Source organism: Scyliorhinus canicula, chromosome 9 (genome assembly GCF_902713615.1).
Source record: "Scyliorhinus canicula chromosome 9, sScyCan1.1, whole genome shotgun sequence".
Taxonomy (NCBI): domain Eukaryota; kingdom Metazoa; phylum Chordata; class Chondrichthyes; order Carcharhiniformes; family Scyliorhinidae; genus Scyliorhinus; species Scyliorhinus canicula.
The window spans coordinates 68,734,398-68,758,253 of record NC_052154.1 but is presented as its reverse complement, the minus strand read 5'-3'; the positions used below and the strand labels follow the sequence as shown (position 1 = coordinate 68,758,253).

Below are 23,856 nucleotides of genomic sequence, written 5' to 3'. Positions count from 1 at the left end.
TGAATAAAGCTCTTGCCATCAGGAAATCCACAATGGGGATGCAGTGTTGGCGGGACTGGAAGATCCTGCATGAACAGTCGTAAATTCCAGCCGCAGTTTGACAAATTTGAGAGAGTGTCAGGGTGGAGAGAAGTGATGGAGAAGTAGAGCTGAGTGGCATCAATGTACATGTGGAAACTCATGATGTACTTTCAGGTGATGTCACAAAGGAGGGAGCATGTTGATGAGAAATAGCAAAAGCCAAGTGTAGATCTTTTACAACAATAGAGCTAACAGTGCAGAAACAGGAAGAGAAGCCATTGCAAGTAATACTATGGCCACGATTAGTTAAGATGGAAACCAGGCGAGTACAATCTCACTCAGCTGGATGACAATGGAGAGGTGTTATCGGAGTGTGGAGTGTGTGATAATTGTATCAGAAGGCTGCAGACAGGTCAAGATGGATGAGGAGACAAAGTTTATATTTGTCACGTAGGATGCCAATTGTGACTTTGATAAAAACTGTTTTGTAGATTGATGGGGTGGAAATCTGATTGGAGGGATTGAAGCATCAGGTGAGCATGCATTTGGGAGGTGACAACACAGTCAAGGACTTTCAGTTAAAAGTGGAAAGGGAAATCGGAGATGAATTAACATTGCTGCTTGTTCCCAAGGAGATGCCTTGACATGTGCAACTTGAGCACAGTGGCTTTGTTTGGGATGTGGATGTTTGGAGGCGGTTTCGCAAAGGAAGGCATGAAATCCAGTCGCCATATCCATGAGGTTTTTCACTCCGGGTCAGATGGCAATGGGAACTGGCAACATTTAGAAGTTTTTCACCCTTCGCCCCAGCCTCGCTCCTACTTCTCTGTCAGAGATCAGCTCAAACTATGGAGGTGGAATCTGAGACCTGCTGATCCACAATGCTCAGGATGGCACCAGGTCCTGAATTTACCACCTGAGCTATGGTGGCGTAGTGAGAATTTGTGGGGAGTGGGCTTAACCGTAACTTTCAGTGCAGGAGTTGTATTTTCCTGTAGCGTTTCTGACTTTCAAAATGAAGATGTGACGTGTGCATCTTCATGAATTCCAAAGTCGCAGAACATCTGTCTTTGAACAGAATTGACTAGTTTTAAAAGTTGACAGTATTTTATCAAAAACGTTGCTGTGGAACCAGGCAGACCAGGTGCTTTGCTCAGTTTCACAGCTCTCCTGAAGGCGCTTCCAGCCTGCAAACAGCTCCCTCCATCCTCCCCCGACCTACTTGAAGGCCGCTACAGGTGAGGAAAAATGGCCCCAAATTATTTTCACTGATTGGTGGCAGCTCATCCTGATAACTTGTATGAGGCTCGAGGCCCAAATTTGGGCTGGTCTTCGGCCTCTCGTTTTGGGTGCAAGCTGTAACCATGGCACAGTGCCTCAACTAATTGCAATCCCTATGCCCATTGTAAAGGACAGTATTGAGAATCTGTTCATACAACTTGTGTATTTGCGAACAATTTAACTTTTTTGACAACTGCAATTTAATGGGATGAAATGAGGCAAGTTTGCATCATTTCCATATATTCCGTATTAATCAATGAAAGTAGAGATTTGATTTGGTGTTAGATGAAGTAAACACCTCGATCCCCTGTTAATTGTAATGACCAGGGGTATTCAAGTTCAATGTATTTTTGTGGACACCACCTGATTTTTCCACTAGCTTCAAATGGAAATTCAAATCTACCTTTCTAAGGGAAGGGAAGAAAATGGATGGGAAAACAAATTCAGGATATTGTATGATGGTATTCATGCTACTCAATTAATTATTTTGCACGATCCACCAGTCTGAATTCTCTTTCACAATTATAGAGATAGAAAAACAAATAGTGTCCTTGGTGCTTAATTTGCGGGTGGGGAAAACATGAAGGTAGAAGAACAGAAACAACTAAAGCTGAAAATAAATGCTGATGTGCAGAGGAGGTAGTGGCGCCGAAGAATTGCCATTGGACTAGTAAATCAGAGACCCAGAGTAATGCCATGGGGACACAGGTTCAAATCCCGCCATGGCAGATGGTGAAATTTGAATTCATTGAAACCATTGTTGTAAAAACCCATCTGGTTCACTTGGCCTACATGTGACTCCAGATCCACAGCAATGTGGTTGACTCTTAACTGTCCCTCAAGAACAGTTAGGGATGGACAATAAATGCTGGCCCAGCCAGCAACACCCCAAAAAAAACTGCATCAGGCTGAAATAAAACCACGTTTTATGCAACTTGGCCACCACCATTTAAATACTAGTCCTAAAATGTGTTACCTGACCCAGTGTGGTCAGTGATTCAATGTGGCTGGGAGTAGTCCTAACATGCCCACCATTTGTCAACATGTCTAAAGTAGTGCGACTGTGGGAGGAAACCAGAGCACCCGGAGGAAACCCACGGGGAGAACGTGCAGACTCCGCACAGACAGTGACCCAAGCCGGGAATCGAACCTGGAACCCTGGAGCTGTGGAGCAACTGTGCTAACGACTGTGCCACCTGATTTAGAAAGGAAGAACTGCTTTCTCCAGCTTTAATGATTTTATTCTCCATTAAAACCAGAAAAGGATGACGGTGAAAGGCTAAAGAGGTGGTAACCGGACAAGTGAATAGGTACAGCCATTACTAATAGCTGGTGTTGCCAAACTCAGTGCCTCATTTATTTAGTAGCCTCCTTGCCCTTTCACAGCCTCCTTGCCCTTGAGTTCAAGAATTGTTCATTTCTTCCAGACTATCTTTTGTGGTTTTCGTCCCCCCCGCCCCTCCACCCATTTGTTACAATTCCACCCCGTCTCTGCTCGCACCATTATCCCCTTTTTATTTGGTTGCTCCCGCTCTCCCACCCAATGTCAAACCCATCCTTTCTTTCGCCGACCCTGCTTCTTCGATGGTTCTGTTTGTTTTAAAAGCTGTTTGATCTCTGACTTCTCCCAGTTCTAGTATTGGAAACTGCCAGGAGAACTTCTGAATTGCTGCAATGTCATTCCTCGTGGGCCTGCTGGGGCTGCCTTATGTTATGTTACGCAGTATATGTAGCACACACACAGGCCACTTAACCCAGCAGCTCCATGTTAATGTTCTACTGTACACTGTGTCTTTATAGGCACCTGCCAAGCTTTTTGACAGCTCTTGTAGTATTTGTCTTCAAAACTGCAAATTGGAGCAAATATTTGTTAGAAACTGGGTATGGTACAGGAATAAAGCGTGCAGTCCAAGCCCGGTGACTCTCAATTTCCCTGGTATTGTGCCACATCTGTACATTCCAACTGATTGCTGGGGCATGAAACAAATTGAAATAGGCTGCACTGAGGAACCCTAGCAATGACATCAAAAGAGTTCTTCCAATTTGTAAAACTCATTGGCTGCCTACTTTTCGTCTCCAGCAAAATAATTGATCTGCTATGTACTATCAATATTTGAAATTATTCTATCGTTAGATAGTTGAACCATTGTTTGCTGACACACATAGAAAACAATTAGAGCATAACAGGAGGCCATTTGGCCCATTGTGACTGTGTCAGCTGCAAAAGAGCTATCCATAGAATTTACAGTGCAGAATCCAGCCTTATCCCACCTTCCAGCCCTTGGAGAGTTGCACTGTACAGTGTATCCAAATGTTTTTTATTTAAATGTGATGAGAGTTTCTGCTTCCACCACCCTTTCAGGCAGAGAGAACCAGACTCCCACCACCCTCTGGGTGAAAAATAATACTCTTCAACTTCCCTCAATGAGGGCAGCACGGTGGCCTAGTGGTTAGCACAACCGCCTCACGGCGCTGAGGTCCCAGGTTCGATCCCGGCTCTGGGTCACTGTTCGTGTGGAGTTTGCACGTTCTCCCCGTGTCTGCGTGGGTTTCGCCCCCACAACCCAAAAATGTGCAGAGTAGGTGGATTGGCCACGCTAAATTGCCCCTTAATTGGAAAAAAAAAAAAAATTGGCTAATCTAAATTTAAAAAAAAACTTCCCTCAATTCTTCACCCAATTACTTTAAAATCTATGTAAGAAGTCTTACAATACCAGGTTAAAGACCAACAGGTTTGTTTCAAATCACTAACTTTAAAATCTATGTCCCTGGTTATTGATCTCCTTCCTATCCATTTTAACGAGGCTGCACATAATTCCATGCACCGTCATTAAATCTCCCCCGGCTTCCCCTGTTCCAAAGAAAACAACCCCGGCCTATCCAAACTGTACTCATTCCTCAAATTCTTCACGCCTTGTGACATCCTTGTATATCTCCTCATACCTCTCTGTGTGATCACATCTTTCCTATAATAGAGTGAGCAGAATTCGATGCTGTGCTCTAGCTGCAAATTAACTTGTGTTTTTGCACAGTTCCAGCATACCCCCCCCCCCTCCTCCATCTCCCCCACAGGCAATATCCATCTCTACATTATTGGATTTGATATCATGCGAGAGCACCCTGAAGAGTTTGCTTTTTCATCGCTCTCGCTTCATACCACTTGAAGAAAAACCACAATTGCTGTGAAGTGAATTAGAAACAAAATGTTGGTCAAGGACCAACCTTCCCATTGCCTGTTCGTTAGTGCTAAACAGGTAACTTGCCATTTGTGGGTCAATGAGTTGAGATTTGCCTGACTAGAGAGCCATACCGAACGGGCAAACTAGCTCAGATCTGTTGGCTTTATTTGGCTGCAGATGAGGGATTACCCAAGCTCTTGCAGTAGCGAAACATTGTAATTTTCTAGATGTGCCAATTTTGCATTTGGCAACACGCAAAAAATGGTGCCAAGATTACACTAGTGTTGTTTATGTCTGTTTCCCTGTCTAATTAAAGTTAGATATTCAGTGAATCCCCAGTGCAGTCGCTAATTAGAATGAATGATTATGGAAACAACGAGCTAGATTCTGCATTTGGGAGACTGTGTTCCCACTAGAACTGAGTAGTGTGCGATTCACATTCCCATTGGGGGTGCTATTTGTTCCCCTATTCAGGACATACAAATGGGCCAGCACTCTGGCCACATGAATCTAGAACGAATCCCATTTCTGCTGGCATTTGATTTGCTGGTGCCGGAATTTGAGCCAAGGAGCCTGACTAGCTGGAGCTGCTTCTAAATGCTCCACTCGCCCACATTCTCATTCCAGCCAAGGAGACGGCCGAGAGACGACCAACACCACAATTCCGGCAATCTGCGATGGAAAGACTGCTGGATGCTATAGAGAAGAGCAGGGACACCCTCTTCCCCATGGTGGGTCACTAGACTCGAGCCCGCCAGTTAACAGCGCCTGGGAGGAGGTGGCAGAGGAGGTCAGTGCTGTCAGCCTCAAAAGAAGGACGAGAACGCAGTGCTGTTAAAAGATGAATGACCACCTCTATTCTCTTGGCATCACTCCTGTACCTCACTCCTCTCATAAACCCCCTAATCTCCTAGTGTCCAGGAGCCTTGCACACACAGCCCACCAGCTACAGAAACCCCCCCACCGCCGTAGAACTTTCCTACCAGTGTCTCACTAGGTCCTTTCTGTGCCCCCTAGTATAAGGCGACCCATAACCGGCGTGAGAGGCAGAAGACCAAAGGGGATATACCTGACATAGGGGTACACACCCCTGTGGAGGAGCGGGCAATGCAGCTAGCGGGTGAAGCCAAGGAAAGACAGTGGATGGCATGGAGGCCGACATGTGACAAATAAGTGAGAGTCCAATTCCAGACTGATGTCCCTATAGCAAGTGAGTCACCCCTTTTCAACAAACCACTCCTACCCAAGATCTCACCATGTCTTTTGTCTTGCAGGACCAACATCAGATGAGGCATGGCCGTCTGGGGTCGCCGCCCCCCCCCCCCCCCCCCCCCCCCCCCCCCCCCCCCATTCAGATGCCTAGCATGCCGGTCTGGGGAAGACACCTTTTCCTTATCACTGCTGTCACTTGCACCTTCCACCATTGCAGTGATTATCACTTTCCTGGGACACTTTAATGACGAGGCTCCTGGGTCACCTTCTGGTGCGCACCAGACACAATGCAGCACATCAGGTGGAGGCAGGGGTCCCCAGGGAGAAGGTGGCCGGAGGGCTGCGTGGTCCCAGGAAACAGCTGTCGTCCGGACAAGTGTCTCACTTCTGTAAAGTTTAAAAAATGTATGTTTTTATTGAACATTTTTTTTGAATATATAAACACAGAAATACAAAACCGATTAAACAATCCCTTGCTTCTGGAATATATGATCCCATCACGGGCAGAGTTGCAAACACGGAGTCAGGATTTACAGAAGAGTCAGTCAGCTTTCCAGCGCCTGCAGGTACAGCCGGAGGAGTCCAACCACCTTCAGGCGCAGGAGATGGTGCCGACAATGCATGGTAGCCAGGTCAACACTGAACGGTTAGTGTCTGCAATGGAAGGCCTGGGAGGAAAAAGTCAGAGCCATAGGTCAGCATGTCCAAGGCTTGGGGCACACTGTGCGGTGATGGCTGAGGTGTCGGACAGGGGAGCCCAGTCAAAGGCAGACATGTTCTGGACCACATGGACATTGCTGCAGCGCTCTATTTTAGAGCTTGGTTTATTCACAAGCGGTCATGTCTGAGGGCATCAAGATCATTGACCGGGTGCTGATTGACCTCAGCCAGTCACCGAGGGACAGGACAGAGGGAATGAGGAACATGACCGAGGCAGTGAGGGACATGTTTCACTCGCTGAGGAACACGGCCCAGTCTCAGCGCTCGATGATTGAAGGCATCGAAACCAGGGTTCAGACAAGGGCAGGCCTCCAGGACTGGCAGTGCCAGATGACGATGGCGCCTCCAGGGCTCACTCTGGCTTCACCTTCACCCCATGGAGTAGCCTAGGGGCCAATGAGCACCCTGAGGGATGAAGAACTGATGTGGCCTATGCTGGTCCCTCCCGCAGGGAAGGTGCAGGAACACCTCAGCCTTTCTGAGTGAAGGACTGGCAGAGAGAGATGTTGGAGTGAAGGACTGAGGGAGAGGGAAGGGGTGAGTGGTTTTGGGGAATGAGGTTTCAATTTGAAGTGCAGGGATGAGTGGAGTGGCTGGAGAGCTGCAGATGGCCAGGCCTCCTTGGTGGAAAATTGGGAGATGATGAGGTTGTCCCATGTACGGCAGTCCTGTAGCATACGTTGGGCGGCTGCCATACCAGCCTGGGCTCCATGCCCCGATCCTCCTGGACACCCTCCTCGTTAGAAGAGGCCTATCCTCCTGTATTCTTCCTTCTTCTCCTCCAGCATGCCGCCCCTCTGCGGCACGATGTGGTGAAGAATGCAGCAGGCCAGCACGATGTTAGAGACCCTCTTGGGGCTGTATTGGAACTCCACCAGAGTGGACCAGGCATTGGAAGCGCATCTTGAGGATGCCAATGCATCGCTCAGTGACGATTCTGGTTGCTGCATGGGCATCGTTATAATGGGTCTCCATGTCAGTCTGGGGCCTCCCCACACTTGTCATCAGCCATTACCTTAGCGAGTAACCCTTGTCGCTCAAGAGCCAACCCCTCACCCAAGAGAGCATCTCGAAGGCGCCGGGACCTCAGTGCAGCAGGATGTAAGCATTGTGCCTGCTGACTGGGTATTGGGTACAGAAGTGGATGATGAGCAGCTGGGAGTCGCACACCAGCTGCACATTCAGAGTGGAACCCTTCCTGTTGCTGGACCGGTGCTCGGAGGGGGACATGTGTGCCATCGAATCAGGCAACGTGTCTCAATGACTACCGTCCGGTGGCCCTGACTTCAGTCGTAATGAAGTGCTTCGAGAGGTTGATCATGAAGCGCATCACCTCCATACTCCCAGGACGCCTTGATCCACTGCAATTCGCATACCGTCGCAACCGGTCCACAGCAGACGCCATTTCCCTTGCCCTACACTCATCCCTAGAGCATCTCGACAAAAAGGACTCCTACATCAGACTCCTATTTATTGACTACAGCTCCGCCTTCAACACCATAATCCCAGCCAATCTCATATCAAAGCTCCAAAACCTAGAACTTGGCACCACACTCTGCAACTGGATCCTCTATTTTCTGACCAACAGACCACAATCAGTAAGAATGAACAACACCACCTCCTCCACAATATTCCTCAATACCGGGGCCCTGCAAGGCTGCGTACTTAGCCCCCTACTCTACCCCTGTGCACGCATGACTGCGTGGCAAAATTTAGTTCCAACCCCATCTACAAGTTTGCTAACGATACGACCATAGTGGGCCGGATCTCGAAGAACGACGAGTCAGAATACAGGAGGGAGATAGAGAACCTAGTGGAGTGGTGCAGCGACAACAATCTCTCCCTCAATGCCAACAAAACTAAAGAGCTGGTATTGACTTCAGGAAGCAAAGTACTGTACACACCCCTGTCAGCATCAACGGGGCCGAGGTGGAGATGGTTAGCAGTTTCAAATTCCTAGCGGTGCACATCTCCAAAAATCTGTCCTGGTCCATCCACGTCGACACTACCACCAAGAAAGCACAACAGCGCCTATACTTCCTCAGGAAACGAAGGAAATTTGGCATGTCCACATTAACCCTTACCAACTTTTACAAATGCACCATAGAAAGCATCCTATCTGGCTGCATCACAGCCTGGTATGGCAACTGCTCGGCCCAGGACCACAAGAAATATCGGAGAGTCGTGAATCCAGTCCATCACACAAATCTGCCTCCCATCCATTGACTCCATCTACACCTCCAGCTGCCTGGGGAAAGCGGGCAGCATAATCAAGGATCCCTCCCACCCGACTTACTCACTCTTCCAACTTCTTCCATTGGGCAGGAGATACAGACGTCTGAGAACACGCACGAACAGACTCAAAAACTGCTTCTTCCCCACTGTCACCAGACTCCTAAATGGCCCTCTTATAGACTGACCTCATTATCACTACACCTTGTATACTTCATCCGATGCCGGTGCTTATGTAGTTACATTGTATACCTTGTGTTGCCCTATTATGTATTTTCTTTTATTCCCTTTTCTTCCCATGAAGACACCAGGAGAGGATGTCCTCCACCAAACTCCTGCAGGGACAGGTGCGTCTCCGTCTGGCACAGGTGATGCATGGTTCCCCTGGTGAGCCAGAGTCAGCATCAGCACAGGATGTCCGGCGGCTCCTTGAAGGACAGGCACCTACAATATATACGTGTGCCCTGATGTGGTGCCTCCTCGCACCTCCTCCTCAGCTTGTTGAATGGATGGCACTTGAGCCTCACTGGCTGGCCCTTGCTCTTAGGGGACAGGCTCCTCTTGAGTAAGGCCCTCCCTGAGCTGGCCCTGCTCTTCCAGCCTCTGCATCTGCAACAGCAGCATGGGCCAGGTAGATAGCACAGCATAACCATGTAACCTGATGGGAATACCCATCTTCCTTACATTCTCTGCCTCTTTTCTCCCCCTGCAGAGAATGAATTTCGTGGCTATACTCCGAAATTCATTCTCTGCAGGGGGAGAAAAGAGGCAGAGAATGTAAGGAAGATGGGTATTCCCATCAGGTTACATGGTTACCCGGTGTTGTACTACTGCGCCACCTTCAACACGTGTGTCCCCCAACCCCACCTCTACCCCTCACCCAGCCCATTCGAAATGTTTTATTTTTATAAATTTAGAGTACCCAATTATTTTTTTTCCAATTAAGGGGCAATTTAGTGTGGCCAATCCACCTACCCTGCACATCTTTGGATTGTGGAGGGTGAGACCCACACAGGGAGAATGGGCAAACTCCACACGGACAGTGACCCAGGGCCGAGCTTTGAACCTGGGGTCCTCAGCGCCGTAGGCAGCAGTGTTAACCACTGTGCCACAAGTGCCGTCCCGCAAAATGTTGTCCTCCGCACAGCACTCCTGTACCCTTCAGTGAGTGGCTACCAGCTTGTGATGTGTGGAGCCTCTAACCTTGCCATCTGTCCCTTTCAACGGGGGTACTGTTGGCTGCCACTACCCATATCAGCAATAGGCTTTGTGGCACCTGTCCAGTTTCCCTCAATGGGGTCCACTTTGGGTCTTCGGACTGGGTTGGCTGTGTGTTATCCTGCCAGCAGGGTAGCAACTGGTTGTGCAGTGGAGAATGTCACCGTGTGCCACCAAACACCTCCATACTTAGAGGCTTGTGTGTGGCTAGGTCCAGATAGGGGTGAGCGAGGGAAGTGTGAGTCTGCTGGGAATTAAGCTGCAGTGTGATGTGGGGCCCTGGGTGTAACATGCAGTTTGTGACAGAGAGCTGGTTAGGTTTCCTGGCTGGGGGGCAGGATGGATGGGAATAGGGGCACGGTGCATAGGCACGGCTTGGAGACAGCTTGTGGTCCTGAGGGGTGGGCTAGCTAATAGTGTCACTGGAGAGGCTTCCACTGAGAGGGGTTGTGTGACAGGGACGGTGCCATAGGCCACAGTACATGTGTCCTTTGTTTGGGATGAGCTCTGCTAAATCCCTACAGTGGGGTTGTGCTTCTGATGAGTGCACTGAGGAGTGCCAGCGCCTGGTGGGCCAGTGATTGAACATGGCCACACCCATCCCAATGTTGGCATCTGAAGGTTTCCAGAGGGATGGCCTGGGTGGATTCCCAAATGATCAAAGGGTCTCTGATCATTTACAGGAAACAGGCAGCAGTGTGAACAGCCAGGAGCCTGTAGCAGCACCAAAGGGGTGTGTTTCAATCACATCCTTCAGCAATGCCAGTCTGAACCAGGCCACCCCGGTCTCGAGGGGGACAACCGGAGTCCACGGACGTGGCACCAAGTGGTTCCTGGTCCTTCTCCGGCCCTGGCAGCCACACCCAGCAGCCTGACATGTTTCGAGGATATTTAAGAGTTTTTGCACCTCCTTGCTCCCCCTGAACAGCCATGACACCCAGGCCCCGCTTGTCTTGCAGCAATTCGTATCTGTGTGACCTCGGTCTGAGAAAGTGGAGCATCGTCGAGCGATGGAGCATGCAGTGTCCAACTGGCTAATGAGATTTAAATCCATGCAAATGACGATTTTTCATAGGCCTGCCGGTGCTGGACGTGAACCTCACTACTGCCGCCAGCGGGGGCCCAGAGCAACGGAATCTTCACTGGGCACAAATTGTGCTTTTTGTATTGCACGATATTCTCCGCCCGATCGCAATTCTAGCTGAAAGCGACGGGAAGTGCAGAATTCAGCCCAACGTGTACTGAAAAGGACTCCCTATACAGGTATATGGGGTTCAAACGTGAAGTATGGTTGGCAATAACAGGTGGAAAATATTACTTTTATACTCTGATTTTCATTCGTGCTTCAAACCCATCAAATTGACTTTCTTTGAAACTCTGTCTCGAGCAAAATGAAACTCTGGACGCGATCCACATGTCGCATTGTGCCCGAAAAGCAGCGTGGCGCGGGCAGTAGATGCTGGGAGATCCCACTTCCAGGCTCTATCCGGCTTGTCACACCTCACACCGGGGATTCCCTGCGGGGTGGGGGGGTGATGAGGACCCCTGATAGGTGATTCGGGGCACACGTTCCCCACTGATGCCCACGATCTACACGAATGATGGTTTGATAATGTGGTGTTTCATGACGCTCTGAGCAACCTCCAGATAGTCGCGCTATAGGACTCTTCCCATTCTGATACAAGGCTGCCGTTTACCTTCAAGGCAGAGTGGAATATCAAATAAATGATTATCAAGTTGAATCTGCAATGATATTTATTAAGGTTTATGTACAAATTTGGAACAGGGCAGCAAAATATTTTTAAACTGGAATAGTTTGGTTATGTGTGTTGGTATAATTATAAAAAGGTTGATAATGACTGGGTTGGATAATGGTATGAAGTGCTACCACAAAGACGAGACTGGAGAGTAAAATACCATGGGTTACCAGAAGTGATGCTGCACAAGCACATTTTTCAAGGTTTGACAAGGAAGTCTGAAAGCTGTGGCTAGCTTAAAGTTACTTCAACCAAGTCATATGGGGATTATTCATTTCTGCATGTGATCTGTCACAGTATTACGATTTAAATCCAGTTTTGATCATAATTCTGAATTGTACAACAATACTCCAGAACCAGGCCCAGCACTTATCCTTAAGAGGTTGCTTGGGGTGTGTGCAATTCTACAAAGCAATTATTTTCACTTTTTTCCCCTGCTCTGGCACTGAGTCGTGTTGGGTTATGTTTCCTTGGGTTTTAGCAGCCTTTCCAGTACTCTGTCCAATTGGCCGCTCTTTACGTCTGCAGACCTTAGCTGGTGAATATCAGCTGTGATCCTGGGCGTTCGCCAAAACCTTTCCGAGTTCAACCTACTCCGGGTTTCAAAGTCCTGGGGTGATATTGTCTGGCAGGAGGTGTTGGTTGGTGATTGGGAACAAGGACCGTGGCCCCCTTCTGCACTTTAGGGATTCTGATTCTATGATTCTATGATAATGATTCTATGATTGGGCTGCTGAGGGAGGAGGAAACATTCAATGAAATTAAAACCTTACATATGATGTTGTGTAAGGGACATTTGTAAAACGGATCCTGAACCATGCAATCTGAATTGGGAGTGTGACCCCTACTTTAACGAATCTAGGAAAGCTTCAGTGGCCACTCAAAGTAGGACATACAGATTCTGAGTACCATTACAAGGGTGTCGAGAAAAGAAATTGGACTAATAGAATAGTTCCTTCAAAGAGTCCGCACTGGCCTGACAGGCTGAGTCACCTCGTTTTGTGCCACACATATTTATGATTATTAATGAGTATTGGATCTCTTGTCATTTCACATCCACATCCTACAAAACACCCTTGTATCAGAATCACCTGGTAAAGTGTTAAAGAAACATTGCACTTTTATTGTGGAATATCTTCACTGAGGGTGGTGATTCTGTGGGATTCTTTATCACAGAGGGCTGTAGTGGTTGGAGCATTAAGTATGTTCAATGGCTGAGATAGAGAGATTTTTAAATCAATAAGGGAATCAAGGGTTATGGGGTTAAGGCGGGAAAGTGGAGTTGAGGATTGTATCAGATCAGTTGTCATCTCATTGAATGGAACAGACTTGAATGACCTACTTCTGCTTTTGCATTTTATGGTTTGATGCAGAACATCTTGCAGGCAAGCAATAATTGGAGCTCATTCTGGGGTAGGTGGGACCTCTACAAACAGGATGGTCTTCACCTGAACCAGAGGGGTACCAATATCCTGGGGGGGAGATTTGCTAGTGCTCTTCGGGGGGGTTTAAACTAATTCAGCAGGGGGATGGGAACCTAAATTGTAGTCCCAGTGTACAGGATGTTGAGAGTAGTGAGGTCAGGGATAGGGTTAAAAGTTCGAAAGAGGGCACCGGCTAGCAAGATGCTGGTTTGAAGTGTGTCTACTTCAACGCCAGGAGCTTCCGGAATAAGGTGGTTGAGCTTGCAGCATGGGTTGGTACCTGGGATCTCGATGTTGTGGCGATTTCAGAGACATGGGTAGAGCAGGGACAGGAATGGTTGTTGCAGGTTCCAGGATTTAGATGTTTCTGTAAGAACAGAGAAGATGGTAAAAGAGGGGGGGGTGTGGCATTGTTAATCAAGGAAAATATTACGGCGGCAGAAAGGACGTTTGAGGACTCATCTGCTGAGGTAGTATGGGCCGAGGTTAGGAACAGGAGAGGAGAGGTCACCCTGTTAGGAGTTGTCTATAGACCTCCGGATAGTTCCAGAGATGTAGAGGAAAGGATAGCAAAGATGATTCTCGACAGGAGCGAGGTAACAGGGTAGTTGTTATGGGGGACTTTAACTTTCCAAATATTGACTGGAAATACTATAGTTCGAGTACTATAGATGGGTCAGTTTTTGTGCAGTGTGTGCAGGAGGGTTTTCTGACACAGTATGTAGACAGGCCAACAAGGGGCGATGCCACATTGGATTTGGTACTGGGTAATGAACCCGGCCATGTGTTAGATTTAGATGTAGATGAGCACTTTGGTGATAGTGATCACAATTCGGTTATGTTTACTTTAGCGATGGGCAGGGATAGGTATATACCGCAAGGCAAGAATTATAGCTGGGGGAAAGGCAATTATGATGCTATTCGGCAAGATTTAGGATGTATAGGATGGGGAAGGAAACTGCAGGGGATGGGTACAATCGAAATGTGGAGCTTTTTCAAGGAACAGCTACTGCATGTCCTTGATAAGTATGTACCTGTCAGGCAGGAAGGAAGTTGTCGAGCAAGGGAACCGTGGTTTACTAAGGAAGTTGAAGCACTTGTCAAGAGGAAGAAGAAGGCTTATGTTAGGATGAGACATGAAGGCTCAGTTAGGGCACTTGAGAGTTACAAGTTAGCCAGGAAGGACCTAAAGGGAGAGTTAAGAAGAGCGAGGAGAGGACACGAAAAGTCGTTGGCGGATAGGATCAAGGAAAACCCTAAGGCTTTCTATAGGTATATCAGGAACAAAAGAATGACTAGAGTAAGATTAGGGCCAATCAAGGATAGTAGTGGAAAGTTGTGTGTGGAATCAGAGGAGATAGGGGAAGCGTTAAATGGGTATTTTTCGTCAGTGTTTACACCGGAGAAAGAATGTTGTCGAGGAGAATACTCAGGTACAGTCGACCAGGCTAGATGTGATTGAGGTTCACAAGGAGGAGGTGTTAGCAATTTTGGAAAGTGTAAAAATAGATAAGTCCCCTGGGCTAGATGGGATTTATCCTAGGATTCTTTGGGAAGCCAGGGAGGAGATTGCAGAGCCTTTGTCCTTGATCTTTATGTCGTCTTTGTTGACAGGAATAGTGCCGGAAGACTGGAGGATAGCAAATGTTGTCCCCTTGTTCAAGAAGGGGAGTAGAGACAACCCTGGTAATTATAGACCTGGGAGCCTTACTTCGGTTGTGGGTAAAATGTTGGAAAAGGTTATAAGAGATAGGGTTTATAATCATCTTAAAAAGAACAAGTTGATTAGCGATACTCAACACGGTTTTGTGAAGGGTAGGTCATGCCTCACAAACCTTATTGAGTTTTTTGAGAAGGTGACCAAACAGGTGGATGAGGGTAAAGCGGTTGATGTGGTGTATATGGTTTTCAGTAAGGCTTTTGATAAGGTTCCCCACGGTAGGCTATTGCAGAAAATACGGAAGTATGGAATTGAAGGTGATTTAGCGGTTTGGATCAGTAATTGGCTAGCTGAAAGAAGTGGTGGTTGATGGCAAATGTTCATCCTGGAGTTCAGTTACTAGTGGTGTACCGCAAGGATCTGTTTTGGGGCCACTGCTGTTTGTCATTTTTATAAATGACCTGGAAGAGGGTGTAGAAGGATGGGTTAGTAAATTTGCAGATGACACGAAGGTCGGTGGAGTTGTGGATAGTGCTGAAGGATGTTATAGGTTACAGAGGGACATAGATAAGCTGCAGATCTGGGCTGAGAGGTGGCAGATGGAGTTTAATACGGAAAAGTGTGAGGTGGTTCACTTTGGAAGGAGTAACAGGAATGCAGAGTACTGGGCTAATGGCAAGATTCTTGGTAGTGTAGATGAACAGAGAGATCTCGGCATCCAGGTACATAAATCCCTGAAAGTTGCCACCCAGGTTAATAGGGCTGTTAAGAAGGCATATGGTGTGCTAGCCTTTATCAGTAGGGGGATTGAGTTTCGGAGCCACAAGGTCATGCTGCAGCTGTACAAAACTCTGGTGCGGCCGCACCTGGAGTACTGCGTGCAGTTCTGGTCACCACATTATAGGAAGGATGTGGAAGCTTTGGAAAGGGTTCAGAGGAGATTTACTAGGATGTTGCCTGGTATGGAGGGAAGGTCTTGCGAGGAAAGGCTCAGGGACTTGAGGTTGTTTTCGTTAGAGAGGAGAAGGCTGAGAGGTGACTTAATAGAGACATATAAGATAGTCAGAGGGTTAGATAGGGTGGACAGTGAGAGTCTTTTTCCTCGGATGGTGATGACCAACACGAGGGGGCATAGCTTTAAATTGAAGGGTGGTAAATATAGGACAGATGTCAGAGGCAGTTTCTTTACTCAGAGAGTAGTAGGGGTGTGGAACGCCCTGCCTGCAACAGTAGTAGACTCGCCAAATTTAAGGGCATTTAAGTGGTCACTGGATAGACATATGGATGAAAATGGAATAGTGTAGGTCAGATAGGTTTCAGATGGTTTCACAGGTCGGCGCAACATCGAGGGCCGAAGGGCCCGTACTGCGCTGTAATGTTCTATGTTCTATAATACCGAGTATGCTGTGTCCTTTACAACAATATTGACGGCTGCATGATTGGTGAAGCTGACCTGTCTTTTTCCAGTCAGTCTCCATCTGTACTTTCATATGTTGGTTTCGGAACGAAGTCCCAGACAGGTTTTGTAGAAGCCATTAATTTGGGAGAAATTTTACATCAGTTTTCTATTTTAAAAACAAAACTGTGCTGCAGTACAAAGTTCAGTGAGAAACTTATCATTAAATATTAAACATATCATTGAATATCAACACCAATCACTTTGAGTAGAAACATCTGGCTATTCCAATAGCACATTTTCCACCCTGGCTGTTGTCAGGCGAAATGGAGCCCAATGAGAAGAGTGTTTGGGATTGAATTTGGGTCCTCAGGACATCATGAACTGGGATTGCATTGTCGGGAAATTGAGTGCAGTCATCTATGACTTTCCTGGTTGTTTGCACATCAAGAACACCTGAAGTTTCCCCTTTTGTGTGCCTGTTTTTTTCAGTGCAACCAGCAAAGGATCAGGGATTTTAAAAACAATTCCAATTAAAGGACAATGTAACATGGCCAATCCACCTACCCTGCACATCTTTGGGTTGTTGGCATGACCCACGCAGACACGGAGAATGTAGAAACCCCACATGGACAGTGACCTGAGGCCGGGATTGAACCGGGTCCTCAGCGTCGTGAGGCAAAAGTGCTAACGAATGCGCCACTGCGCCGCCCTGGATTAGGAAATTTTAAGCACAGATTGCATTCAGTGCAACCTCTGTGATCTTTTGTGCTGGTTTAAAACACAATGTGCTAGAAGCACTCTCCCAAACACACAACTGACCACATCCCAGATTAAATTAATCACCAGGCTGAATCTTCAATAATTGTACCCATTTACAGGCCTTCAAGGGAAGGTCCACAAATTAATTTGTTCTTTTTGGAGCAAGCGCTAATAGGCACGTTTTAAAAAGATTTTAAGTATAACCTCTAATTTACTAAAATACTGATTACTATACAGAGGGGCTCACTGGGCTAAATCGCTGGCTTTGAAAGCAGACCAAGCAGGCCAGCAGCATGGTTCGATTCCCGTACCAGCCCCCCCCCCCCCCCCCACGGACAGGCGCCGGAATGTGGCGACTAGGGGGGCTTTTCACAGTAACTTCATTGAAGCCTACACGTGACAATAAGCGATTTTCATTTCAATGTGGCGACATGAGATTTTTGTGTCCACAACCAATTTCTGATGGACAGTTTGAATTGAATTGTATGAGCATATGTTACTGTATATTTAAAAACAAAGTAAATCCCAATTATTTAATATCAGATTGCTCAATGGTGGTGGATTGAGAATGATAATACTTTTTGTGATAACCCCATTCCAACTGTGATAATCAGACTATATCAAGCACCACTGTAAAAATATCAAGGATAAAAACATGTATTTAAAAGAAGAAATATATTCTAAAATGTTCAATCATGGCAGATTTTGCATTCAGCTGCATGCAACCTGAGTGAAAATCTCACTTCTAAAGACTACTACAGTTCCGGATGCATTATGCACATTGTGCCAAAACCAGAAAGTTGACTCTGTTATCTGCAGGCTGGATCTCCTGTGGGTTCAGATTTCCTTCTCACGCAATTAGAAGGAACTTATCTATATTGGGGTGGGGTCTGAGGAGACATGAGAAATAAAATTAAGTTAATTCTTTATTTTCCTTCTCCATCTATATTTAATCAAGATCTTCTGCCACTGATTCCTAAAGACAAGGCAGAGGTAGATAGATTCTCATTGGCCAGGGAATCAAAGATTATCTGGGGGTAGATGGGAATGTAGAACTTGAAACACAAACACATCAGCCATGACCTTATTGAATGGTGGACCAGGCTCGATGGGCCAAATGGCCTACTTCTGCTCCTACTTTGTATGTTTGTATATAACACAAGTGTTCAGATCCAAGAGGATGATATTGCATTTGAGAAGCAGCCTGCTGATTTATAGGTCACTGCAACTGACTATTCTAAGCACAATCTTTAAGGGTTCTGGGACAAGTTTAGACAAGTTAAGTCTGTTTCTTATATCCTCCCTTGGTACCAGTGAGTCCTCGAATACATTGGAGCAACTTGAATTTAGAGGGTAGCTGTTCTGTCCAATATCCAATGATGTGATCATGAGTGGTAGATATTATGATAATATCCCCCTTCCACCCCCCACTTGTGATCTGAACCAGATAGTCATATCTTGCATGTGGCTCCATATGCACCCCCAAATACTTTAAAGTGGACTAAGAAAACAGCTGGTAAGACGAGGTCAGGTAAAAATTAAGCTATTTACCAGTATAGCGAAAACGTAATGAGCAACAGTTATAATCAGTCACCACTCCACTCCATCAGTATGATTTGTATTCCCATGTGTTATGGCACCCACGGTTACGGAGCGGTCAATTTCAGCCTGTCTTGACCCAGGGGTGCAACACCAATTAACCAATAATTCTTAGAAAAATACCCAAAGTCTTTGGCTCTTGGCTCCCCGTTAATTACAGTCACCACGTTTGCACATTTAAACACAATTATTTTTTGTGTATAACAAGAACTGTAATGAAGCAAATACAACTGGTTAATTATTAACTAATTCTTAATCCTCCACTTTAACTTGCTCCCAACCCTCTAATGTATACACACACACAAGACAAACACACACATACAGGGGAAGAGAGGGGTGAAAATAATAAGTAAAAGGTAAGAGTCCTTTATTCAGATGGTTGTTTCTCACATTTTCTTTCAAACCAGGCTTTCAGCTGGAGATTTCTGCTTTCCAGTCTTAAAGATTTTCCCTGTAGATTCATTCAGGCCTTGATATTTCTGAAACTGTAACACCTTTTTTTGGCGAAAACATGAGAGAGAGAGAGCAGGTCCTTTCCCCTTTTTTTGTATAAATTTACTGTACCCCATTCTTTTTTCCCAATTAAGGAGCAATTTAGTGTGGCCAGTCCACCTACCTTGCACTGTTTTATGTTCTGGGAGTGAGACCCACGCAGACATGGGGCGAATGTGCAAACTCCACATGGACAGTGACCCAGGGCTGGGATCGAACCCGTGTGCTTGGCACCGTGAGGCAGCAGTGTTTGCCACTGTGTCACCATGCCGTCCCTGGGTCTTTCCCCTGAGTGTTCAGCGCCCCAAAGGTGATTTCCTTAGGGCTCTGCAAATCATCCCTCTCGGGCAAGATCTAATCACCACCTGTTACCGGGCAGAACACGGCTTTTTAGCAATTCACTGGCCGCCAGCCAACCAATCAAACTGAGTCCCACCCCATTTTTCCGGTTCCATAAAGCCGGAGTTCTGTTGCTCGAAAACTAGCATCATATGTTATGTTGCAACTTCTTGAATTCCTCATTTTCTCTGTTCCTTGACTTAAAGATACATGTCCATTAAGCATCCATGGATCAAAATGATAATGGCTAAAAATAAAGGTAAATAAGGAAATCATCATGAAGGACTCTTACACATGATAATCCAGAATAATTAATATATTTTGCTGCCGACATAAGTGGGTTTTCTTGCTTGATTTCCATAATAACTCCTAAACACTTACCTGCTTTATACTCCTGTGCCAGGCTGGAGCGTGCCTTTAAAACTCATTTATGATACCTGGCTAGTTTCCCAACTTTTTATGGTCTAGTTGTAAATCTTTGTGTCTTTTATGTCCTGTTCTACTTGTAGTCGTGGGTTTCTCAGAAGAGCTGCCAATCAAGATGGCTGCTGCACCCCCTCTCTTCTCTCTTCCCCCCCCCCCCCCCCCCCGGCCAAGCCACCCAATTAAAATTAAATGTAAAGTTCAATCGGAAGGGAAATTGCGAAGCCCTGAATTGAGTATGTTGAGCTGAGGCAGAACTTGCTTTCCTTCCTGATCTCCATCTCCAAACCCTGCAGCCCATGGTCATTTCAGGTTCCACTCTTTTAGAACGCAACATTTAAAACCGTTTAATTCTGAAATGTTTTGCTGCCATCGTTTTCACAGGAGTTGGAACTTGGGGGCCTTAATGACAAGAGGAACAGTTATTGTGGAATCCATTGGCAGAGCGGTGTACACTTAGTGACAACTCTCTGATGTTTTGGTTTGAAGGGCTGCACACACCAAAGTATCTGAGACAATTCCTTGTCTCTAAATAGTTTCCAGTCATATTAACATGAGTTTGTAGCTAAACTGGTGCATGTTTTCACTGCAGAGGAGTTTGTTACAGTATTATACCTCAAACAAGATGTGGCAGAAAGCATTGAAGTTCTAGTTGACTAATGAAACATTTCTTTCTCACTCAGCAAAGGGAGACGACCTACCTTACTCCTTCGGACCCAGCTGTCTGTACGAGTTCATGCCATTATAGGTGAGTGGAATATTCTAATTCTCCAGGTGTTGGAGCTTATAAAAGAATCATGATCCATCTGTGTCAAATCCTTTAGTGGTGTAGTTTTTTAATAATAAAATTAAAAGAAAAATCATAATATCCCGAATTAGGTTCCCATCCCTCCCATGAATGTTTGGAAACTGTTTGATAGTATGTAGCTGAAAGGGCATTTTTGATTGTAATCCTTGTATGAGTATAATGTACTCAATTGAGTAACCATTAAAATTAGTTATTTTGGTACCTATGACTTATTCAGCAGCTGGTTCTAATATGGCTATATTTTATAATGACTGGCATCAGTATGCTTCAGAGATTTTGTTGCAATACCAACGGCGGGGCAATGTTACTTTTGAGGGCTAAGTTTATGCATTACTGTATTATCTAGGCATGTAAGATATTGCTGTTTATAAAGAGTGGTTGAGTTTTTCCATTTGCACAATTTGACTTTTTGTCTTGGCTGCTTCTGCTGTCTGTATCCGGAAAACGCAGCCGGGGTCTTGCTCACTGGTCTCATTTATCGGTTTCCATGGATGAAACTCATTCCCCTGAATGTATGTCAACTTGGTATGCCAATAAGAGAATGTAGTTTAACTTGTGCGTGTCTCCAATTTTCTCCATTTCAATTCTCACGGCACTGACAGTTGTTGGGGCACAGTTGAACAGAAACTCTGTGACACTTTAAAAGAAAGATTTACAATTATGGGAGTGTCTTTCACAACTTCAGGACATCTCAAAGTACTTCATAGCTAATGAAGTCCTTTTGAGCTGCAGTCAGTGTTGTAAGGCTAGAAATGTGGCACCAAGATGCAGACAGCAAAGTCTCACAAACAGTAATGAGATAAAGAGCAGTTTATCTGTTTTAGCAATGTTGATTGAGGGATAAATATTTGCCCAGGCACTGGGAGAAATCCCTTACTCTTCTTTAAAATAGTGCCAGTGGATATTCCATGTCAACCTGAGTCAGGGCCTTGGCTTAGTGGCTCATCTGAAAGTTTGTACATCAACAGTGTCCCTTAGTACTGCAGTGGGATGCCAGCCTATATTTTGTGCTGAAAAGTCTTTGGAGGGTGACTTGAACCCACAGCCTTCTGACTTTGAGATGAGACTGTTACCCACTTCCATCAGTGGCAGCCTTCCGTTTCATGAAATGATACGTTTGCCCCGTTGTGTTGGTGAATTCTGTGGAGAGCATTGCCTGGTGTGGCTCAGGAGTCTCACTGCGGCATGGCAGTGTCTGCCACGTTTGCTGCAGAGGAAGGCAGTGGGCTGAGAAATTGCAAGATTCTCGGGCCTCAGTTGTCTCTGGGGCTTCTTCCTGGTCAGCTGAGCTCTCTGTTTCTCCAAGCCACTTCCAATGTCCTTCCAAACAGTCAGCTTCAGAGGTCACAGCTGTCTGTCCCCTGTTGTCAGTGTTCATATTTTGCTTGCAGGTATCCATGTAGTTCAGGTATGGGTGCACAGGAGGTCATCATCCAGTGACCGGTTCACCATACAGAAGGTCTAGGAGTGTATAACCGTGATCCATCCGATGAACATGGCCAAAGTAGGGCAGACCTCATTGGTTTAGCAATGAGTGTGTGCATCCAGGACCCCTGAGTTGGTGACAAGTGATGCCGAAGATTCGTCTGCGACAACAAAGGTGGAAACTGTTTGCTGTTATTCCACATTCTCATACTCACTTGAACGTAACAGCTGCAGCTTTTACAAGGTGAGCTATGATGGAACAACCCTGTTGTCATTTCTCATGCATGAGCTCAAGCTGTCAGTGTTACGACACGTTTTACTCATGGATGGTATTGGGGCAAAACCTGATCACACTGTCATCCAATAGCCACCCTTCGTGCGCTTTCCAGCAAGGTCACTCCATGGCAATTGGGGCTGGAAACCCCAGCTGGTTTTCTTTTTCCCATGTTCCCTAAACCAGGGATATCAAGCTTGAATATGGAACTTGAACTGTTGCCATGTCCACAATTATAATCATAGAATCCCTACAGCGCAGAAGGAGGCCATTCGGCCCATCGGGTCTACACCAGCCCTTGGAAAGAGCACCCTACTTAAGCCCACACCGCCACCCAATCCCCGTAACCCAGTAACCCCATCTAACCTTATTGACACCAAAGGGCAATTTTGCATAGCCAAACCACCTGACCCGCACATCTTTGGACTGTGGAGGAAACCGCAGCACCCGGAGGAAACCCATGCAGACACGGGACAAAGTGAAAACTCCACACACACAATCATCCGAGGCTGGAATCGAACCTCGGACACTGGAGCTGTGAGGCAGCAGTGCTAACCACTGTCCCACCGCGCTGCACCTTAGTTTAGTAAATTTCTAAATTGTTTTTCTTGCCCATTGGTTAGTATGAAATACCAAACAACCCATTTAAAAAAAAAATAGAAACAGTTCTGCATTGAAGCATGTATGACGATCTTTGACCCTGAAGCAGTACAGTAAGGAAAATTAGCAATTTCTTTGACTTTCTGTGGTATCTGTGATAGTTTTAAGAATGTTTGCAAAATAAATAAATTTTAAAATAAATTTAGAGTACCCAATTTGGGGGCAATTTAGCGTGGCCAATCCACCTACCCTGCATATATTTGGGTTGTGGAGTCGAAACCCACGCAAACACGCGGAGAATGCGTAAACCTCACATGGATAGTAACCCAGAGCCGAGATCAAACCGAGCGCCGCGGCGCTGCGAGGCAGCAGTGCTAACCACTGCGCCACCGTGCTGCCCACAAATGACTTAAAAGCTTGCATCAATTGTACCTCCCTTGGATAATAAATGCTGGTCCATGTGACCTGGTAACTCTTGACCTGGAAGCAGTACCATCAAGATGCAGACGCCATGTGGTCAGACAATTGGTAGACACAAAGGAGATTGACAAGTATGGGAGTTAAATTATCAAACAAAAGAGAAAGTGGCAAGGGACAGAAGAGGAATAAGCTGAATATTTATGAGCAGAAGAGGCAAATCAGTCTCAGGAAAAGAACAATTTTTATGTTTGGCAGAAAAGGAGACAGGAGCTCTCCAAGGCAACATGTGAGTTGGCTAAAAAAATCTAAACTATGAAAACCTGTGTGAATAGCTTGGAGATGCTAATGTGTTTTCTCAGAAGTGGCCAAACCATGAACAATGGTGGTTGGTCAGTTGAAAAGGAATTCTGTAAAGCTACAGATCATAGTGACCTGAGAGAGAGAGTTTGTAGAAGTGTCCCTTGCTGATGGTGGTACTCGTGCATCTCGAAGATGATAGCTGTTGCTGGACAGTGCACCTGACATGTCCTGCATGAATAAAGAACAGCACATTGTGGAACTGTGCAGCTACGTAGCACCACATTTATTTATTTATTTAAAAAAAAAATTTAGAG

The 23,856-nt window shown here is 46.1% G+C and overlaps 1 protein-coding gene across 4 annotated transcripts in view; it reads left to right on the top strand.

Moving 5' to 3' along the window:
* fhod1 (formin homology 2 domain containing 1) overlaps positions 1-23,856 on the top strand; it is a 483,544-nt gene that overhangs the window by 61,758 nt on the left and 397,930 nt on the right. For all 4 annotated transcript variants that reach the window (XM_038806848.1, XM_038806847.1, XM_038806846.1 and 1 more), the window contains exon 3: positions 20,399-20,463. In XM_038806848.1, coding sequence (XP_038662776.1) covers positions 20,399-20,463 — 65 coding nt within the window. The remainder of the gene's footprint in view (positions 1-20,398; positions 20,464-23,856) is intronic.